General features: G+C 40.7%; 1 protein-coding gene across 1 annotated transcript in view; it reads right to left on the reverse strand.

The window, feature by feature from the left end:
• Positions 1 to 7,018, reverse strand: part of LOC104541602 (ral GTPase-activating protein subunit alpha-2-like) — a gene marked incomplete at its 5' end in the record, with an annotated part of 67,788 nt that extends 60,770 nt beyond the window's left edge. The window contains 9 exon segments of the mRNA XM_010185708.1: positions 1 to 685; positions 1,060 to 1,243; positions 1,738 to 1,875; positions 2,048 to 2,116; positions 2,448 to 2,558; positions 3,148 to 3,256; positions 4,040 to 4,098; positions 5,365 to 5,493; positions 6,890 to 7,018. The exon segment at positions 1 to 685 is cut by the window's left edge and continues 13 nt beyond it. Of these exon segments, the coding sequence (XP_010184010.1) occupies positions 1 to 685; positions 1,060 to 1,243; positions 1,738 to 1,875; positions 2,048 to 2,116; positions 2,448 to 2,558; positions 3,148 to 3,256; positions 4,040 to 4,098; positions 5,365 to 5,493; positions 6,890 to 7,018 (1,613 nt within the window).
• Between the last annotated feature and the right edge of the window lie 283 nt (positions 7,019 to 7,301).

Consider the following 7,301-nt stretch of genomic DNA (forward strand, 5'->3'; position numbering starts at 1 on the left):
TCTTGACGGGCCACCTTCATACCAGAGTCTGAGCTGCATTTAAATATATATTCTTTTTCCTGAGTGCTCTGCCTCATCAGGGCTTCAGTGATCGCATTCTCTTGGTCGAGGCTCATGCCAAAGGGTGGTGGTGATGGCTCGTTCAGCTTTCGCTGGGGATGTAAAAGGCACTCAGGACTAGTGTTACCGATCTTTTCTAGCAATTGGTCAAGAGCATCTTCTCCTTCTTCCACCTGAGAAATGTCTTTCTGGGAAATGAAGTGGTGCTCAGGGTTGCCTGAGATTACAAACGTGTTTGTTGCGCTCTGCCGTGGAAGGCAGCCCTCCAAAGGTCCATACAATATTCGGCCATCCCAAGAGTACTTCCCTGAGATATCTCTGACAATTACCCTTACATCCGAGGGGGGTGCTGGCGCTTCAGCATCTGTCTTCTTCTCTGCAGGGATTTGGAGGTAAGATATAAGGGTACTATCATTAAACACAAAGAGCTGCAGGTTGGGACTCCGGAAGACTTCTGAGGACAGCTCAGAGGACTCCACATAGGAGTTGTCATGGTTCTCGCTAAGGAGACTGTGGAGAATGGCAGGGCCTCCGCTGAGTGGGTAGTGGCTCAGGTGATTCACCAGGTGAGTCATAACCATCCGTGCTGTTAAAGGTATCAATTCTAAGTTCCTCCTCCTTTTTTCTAAAATGATCAGTGAAAAGGTAATAGATCAATAAGAGCAGCAAGACGTAATTAAAAGGAGCATCTGCAAATTTCTGTCATATTTCAGAAGCTTGCCTTAGTCATCCTCCTAATCCTTCCTGTTCAAGAAGCTATAAACAATCGCTTTCCAGGAAATTCTACCTGTCCTGCATTTTTATTTCATTTCACTGCATTGAACATCCTATTAGAGGCAACTGAAATTCATTTAAAAAAAAAAAAAGGCACTGCCCAGTTTTCAAGGAATCGTTGCTACGTGCAGTAAGGAGAAGCACATTTTCAAGGAAGAGATGTAACCTGGAAAGCTTCATTTCCTCAGTGCTGAATGCTGACATACTGGTTCTCCCCACACTTACCCTCAGCCACAGTGAGCAGGTTGCCCAAATCCACGGAGGAGTGGCACTGGGCTGGCTCAGAGCTCTTGACATTCCCCAGCGGCAAAAATGGGTCGTAATCACTGGACGAGAGATCCGCTAGGCTCAACACGTAATGACTTTGCTGAGTATATGTGCTGGAGCCATTCACACAGCAGTGCAGAACCTGCAAGCAGACAAGTGCAATGCTGAAGTAATAAAGTGTGCATTGCAATACTCCAACACATTCAATTGAGCAGTGACCCACCATAATGTTTACACTGTGAAGGCCAGGATATGCTACAAAAAATCCATGTCTAAATTCAGCATTTTTAAAATAACACACTTTGTCAGCATTTATTTTGTACTTTAACGGCTCACAGTTTGTATTTTAACAGCCCACTTCAAAGAATTCAAATATTTCTGCAAAGACTGTTTCTCTGTCTTGTTGTTTTAAGCATTTTACCTTTCTCTTCACAATCCTCTGTCTATTCTGCAACTCTGATCTTATCATCCTGACATTTGACATTCTTAACTTCTCATCTGTAGGACTTCTGCCCACGTGCAACGACTCATGATTTTCTACAGCTTGCTAAAAATGTTTCTGTGCCTAACAGGATCTGTGAAAAGCATCTCTAAACATCTAGACACAATTAAATCACGTTCATTCCTCATACTCACTCTGTAAATATAGTCCAGTAAAGGAGCTTTGGATGCATGTTGATCTTCAAGAACACCAGCAGACACTGGCTCCAGTAGCATTTTCATGGGTAATGCCATACACCAATCCAACAAGCAAAGTAGCAGTGAAACTATAAACTAAACAGAAACATGTAACACAATATTTAGGTATATTCTACTAAATTAATCCAAACCTAAGAGGTATGAGTTTGAAGGTTTAAAACACAACTCTGGTTCAGAACAACTTCATTTAATAATCATCTTGAACAGCATAATGAAAGAATGGAGAGTGTTCTTTTCAGTGATGTACCTTTTTATCTGCTTCCACAGAGGAGTATTCTGCACTCGGCAAAAGAAATGCAATAGTGGCCACAAGGATCTATAGGAAAATAAACAAATTCCAGAAAGATGTTTAACTTGTTTTGCTGTAAGGACAGAGCATGAACTTCATTTAAACAGGGTATGAAAAACATTACATTCTCTTAGCAGAATCAATGTCCACATGAAACAAAGTTTTACTGAGTACTTTGGAAGTAAGTCACTACAAATGAGAGAAGTACACTGATCCTATGACTGCAGCAAATACCTCCCAACAATAACTGCAGAAGAAATAAAAAGTTAACAAAGTCACAGTTACAGTAACTCGAGTAAGGAGTTAAGACAATTTTCCATATGACTTCCATATAAACATTTTGAAGAAAGCTACATACTTCAGTAATTTTTCTGGACAGAGAGCATTCGTACTTCTGAAGCTTTTGCCAATAAGAAACCAGCAGCTGAAGAACATCACAGGCTACTTGAGCTACCAGTTTATTAGAAAACTGGAAGAAAAGAAAAAATGATTAAATTCCAAATAAAATACCTAGTTAGAATACAATGCATTCAGTTTCTCTGCATTTTAAATTATTTTCCACCTATGCAAACAATAAAAAATGTCAATGTCACAAAGTCACACTGTCAAGCATTAGGAAAGAGTAGGCTTGACACCACCTATCTTAATTTGGTCTGCTGTGGAGAGGGTCTTTACATAATCACATGCTACTTTTGCAAATATTTTGGACTTTTGTATAGAATACCACCCTGGCAACACTGCAGAACTGTGTATATACTCCTTGGCAACTTCACAGGAGCCGTAAGGGTCTGAATCATGCTCACTGAACATAATGAGCTACTGACTACATGCAAAGGTTCAGAACTGGGCGACAACTTTCTGAAGATGGTCAACGCCATATCACCAACACTATGCAAAAAGACCCAAGCAGTTGTCTGTGAAGCAGTATTGCATCAGCGCTTTAGGCAATGAAGACAAACCAGCAGATTGTGCTCCATGTAACCAGCAGCTATTTTGAAAAAATGAAAATACCTTTTTCCCACAATGTTTACTGTTTATAGAGACTGTCACAGTCATACCTTCAGTGTCACACCTATGACGTTGATTGCTTCCTTCACTTGGGGATGGTTTGTGCACTGTGTTAGTTCTTCACATATCCAAACTCCAAGGCCACAAATGGCTAAGCATCTTTTTCAAGAGAAAAAGTGTTTTTGTCAGAAGTTTTAGATTTTTTTTTTTTTTTTAAGAATAAGAAAAAGAAATGCACAAAGACCTAATCTTTCTTTTCCCTCTCTCAGGTCACAAAACAGGTCTACTCTGTGCCATGAAAGTGTGAACCTCATATTAATCAGGCTACAGTGAGTAACTCACTAAAATAGGATCACAGAATCACAGAACATTAGGGATTGGAAGGGACCTCAAAAGATCATCTAGTCCAATCCCCCTGCCGGAGCAGGAACACCTAGATGAGGTTACACAGGAAGGCGTCCAGGTGGGTTTTGAATGTCTCCAGAGAAGGAGACTTCACAACCTCTCTGGGCAGCCTGGTCCACTGCTCTGTCACCCTCACTGAGAAGAAGTTTCTTCTCAAATTTAAGTGGAACCTCCTGTGTTCCAGCTTGTGCCCATTACTCCTTGTCTTATCATTGTTTGTCACCGAGAAGAGCCTGGCTCCATCCTTGTGACACTCACCCTTTATATATTTATAAACATGAATGAGGTCTCCCCTCAGTCTCCTCTTCTGCAATCTAAAGAGACCCAGCTCCCTCAGGCTTTCCACATAAGGGAGATGCTCCACTCCCTTAATCATCTTTGTAGCCCTACGCTGGACTCTCTCCAGCAGTTCCCTGTCCTTCTTGAACTGAGGGGCCCAGAACTGGACGCAGGGCTTGTACAACTCAGCTGTACAAGCATCAAAAAAGTCAGTAGTGAGAAAGACATTCCCATTTTTACTTTGACTCAATATTTTACCTTGCAGCTTCACTTGGCTCCTCTGTAGCATTCTTCAATAAAATATTTATGAGGTAGCACTAAAATAATAAAATAATTTCGAATAAGCATCTTTTTCAGACATCCATTTTATTTGAAGTTGTTTAATTTTGACACAGTTACAAGTGAAATAACTTTGATTCTCAGTCTATTCATCAAGCATTTTCAATCCGTGCCAATTTTATTCTGTCAAGGGAGAAATACTTATTGATTACAACTCAAATATACAGGCGCTGTGGATAAATCTAATCAACTTAAAATCATGTACAGGCAGCAAGATGGAAATGAACTAATTTTCAGAGTTGATGAGTGTTTACTAACGATGAGTGGTGATCACTTGCTAATATAAACTATAGTGTTTAAGTTCTAAGCAAGTGATGTTTAGAAAAATGTAGTGTACTTTTAGTACAGAAAATACATTTTTAAGATTGAGACTGTTTTAACACACCTCCAATGACTCTCCAAGACCTGATGTGAAAGGCAAGAACGGGAGTTCTGGAGCATGCCCAGCATTTTGCATTCTCTCTGGTTCTACCTTCTCGGGCCACATCAGGAATTCAGAGATACCGCCCAGCTTTACCTAGCTTTGTGCAGTGGATCCGCATAGTGCCTCTCAAGTTTATTGAAAAGCAATAGGCACTTGTACTAGGGCAACCATTTGGACAGGTTTCACCTGCAAGTGATGCTCCAGGTCACCGTTGTTGCGTCTTTATGGGACGGCGTGTGTGATTTTTCCCTACCAAGACTATTGCTGTGAAGGTCATTAAATTACAAAGCTTTCCATCCAGCAAAACCATTCATGTCTTGGGGTGTCTCACTGAAATGAATTCTCAGGGAAAAACCATTCATGTACATTGATGGTTCTGTCTAACAGTGGAATTTTCTTAACATTTTACTATAACACAATAAGGTAAAAAATATCTCCCCTTACGCACACCCCGTATCTCTTACAGGGCAAGCTAACATACACAGATACAATGAACGGGCACTTTAAACAATACCACCAACGTCACTTAATGAATTGACCTGACAGGCATCTGGCTGGAAAACATGGCATTTGATCATAGCCAGTTCACTCTGCTTGAAAATAAAATGTAATTTGCAGTATCTAAGCTTTGTTAATTCTATGGTGCACGTTAAGCAAAGCAATGCTTATCAAGTAAGTACACATAATGTGTGCAGCTGTGGGGTTTTGAGGAGAAGGAGGGCTTTATTTTTTTTTTAAAAGTGCATAGTAAAAATGAAATTACTATATGGTAAAAAGACGTTAAGTTACATAAGGATTTACTAATAAAATGTGACTTTACCTTCACATCTGCTGTTCCTGCAATGATATCACCGGCTTCTGAAATGGGCCGCAAAAGTGGTATTTCTTGGTAGATATTTGGAAAGCAAACAAGAGAACCAAGGATGGTGTGAGCTTCTGAACGGGGAGCCTAATGGAAGAAAAAAAACCAACAACATGTTCTTCATAAAATTATGAAAATGGCATAAGCTATGAGGCTAGTGTCTGTCACCATAAATAGCAGAAGTGCTGTATTCACAGTGCAACTTGGAAAGTGTCCTGAGGAATGTGTCCCGAGGAACAGGGACACATGTCTCATTAGCTTTTGCTTTGCGACTACAGCAAAAGCAGTGACTTGCAGACACTTACTTGCCTACGCTTTTTGCTGCTGTGCTGCTCTGCTTTTTTTCTGAGGCCGAGCTTCTCTTCCAGCAGGGAACTGGTCCTGCTCCTAAGCATAATCTACATTTTTAATGCCTCCTTTGTCATTACACAATCTAACTACCAATGATTCAGTGTCAATAAAAAAAAATATGGAATCTAAAGAAAAGCTGAGTGAGTTTTAAGCGCCAAACCAGCACTACTATTAGCTGATCGTATGATATAAAGGACAGCATGATGCACTTAAACTGACTGTGTACATGATAAAAATGCGTAGAGAGACTCCATCTTCAACAAAGCCATGAAAAGCAACATGGCATGAGCTATAAACACGTTAACCACTGCTATATAATCTTACGGAATGTTGAAAATACAATGCACACTTTGTAGAAGAAACGGAGGGTGACAGTGGGTGTTATTTTCCCCCATGGAAAGTTGAGTTTTCATTTCTTATTAGCACTTTAAGCTTTGGATCAATGATCAGGCTGATCAGGTTTTTTAAAGATTTGTGAGGAAATTGACAGCTGTAAACTCCTTGAGAGACAATGCAAAAAGCATGGCTGGGCCCACCATTTACGTAAAAAAGAGAGGACTGTGCCCTGGTCAGGGCCACCCACTCAGCCGTACAAATGTCAAGAGCAGCAGTAAAAGCACTTGGCCAAAACGGACAGAAAGCTGTCCCCTGAACTGCTGTTTCATGCACAACAAAGCTTTCCTGCTTTTTCCAGATCTTTACCCTTATTTCATCACTGATTTCCTATTTTACTTATCCTTCATTAATTTAATCCTTTGAACTCACATTTCTATTAGTGTTGATATTTAGTAAGAAATGCTGTATTACCAAAAGAGTTCCATATTTTCAATATTTGCTCACTACAAAAAGCTAGTGAGATTCTGAAACCCAAGCCCTGCTTTTAGCGCACAGGCGTGCTGCAATATTAGCAAGGAGATGATCTCTCACGCTTTGGCCTTTTGATGAAACACCTTTGTAATCCTAACACGTCACCCTATCCCCCAATTTCACACGTCAGCTGCCATGGTATCTGTCCCAAGAGCCCCGTTTCGCATTGCACTGATGAGTCAACACCTGTTAGAGCGCAGGCATCAAACCCCATGAGGAAGTGCTTGCTCTCAGGGCCAGAGGGGCTGGGCATTGCCATACTCACCCCCAGCATATCTGTGCTTAGAACCCTGGCCGCCGCCGTGATGAAGTCTCCTATCAGCATTGTAAAGCCAGGTAAGCCCAGGAAGAAAAACCAAGGTGGGCAGTGCTTTATGACAGTATTCAAGATATCCTGAAAGAGAAGTTACCTGTTTGAGAAGAAATAAGAAGAAGGAAAAAAAAAAGCCCAACACCAAAAGGGAGAGTTTGAGCAGATTTAACTTTGCAATTCACCAGTTCCACACCAATCAAGGTGATAATTCACAGAGCCACACAGCTCTATGTATAACTGATAATCACATAACAACCACTACTTTCTGCTGCAGATACATTTAGTAGGAAAAGTGCGTTCTGTATTTTGGTAATATCTGTACTCTTAAATTCCTGTTAAAAAAAACAACCCAAACACCCATGTC

This window comes from Mesitornis unicolor, unplaced genomic scaffold (genome assembly GCF_000695765.1).
Source record: "Mesitornis unicolor isolate BGI_N332 unplaced genomic scaffold, ASM69576v1 scaffold39335, whole genome shotgun sequence".
In the NCBI taxonomy this organism is placed as follows: domain Eukaryota; kingdom Metazoa; phylum Chordata; class Aves; order Mesitornithiformes; family Mesitornithidae; genus Mesitornis; species Mesitornis unicolor.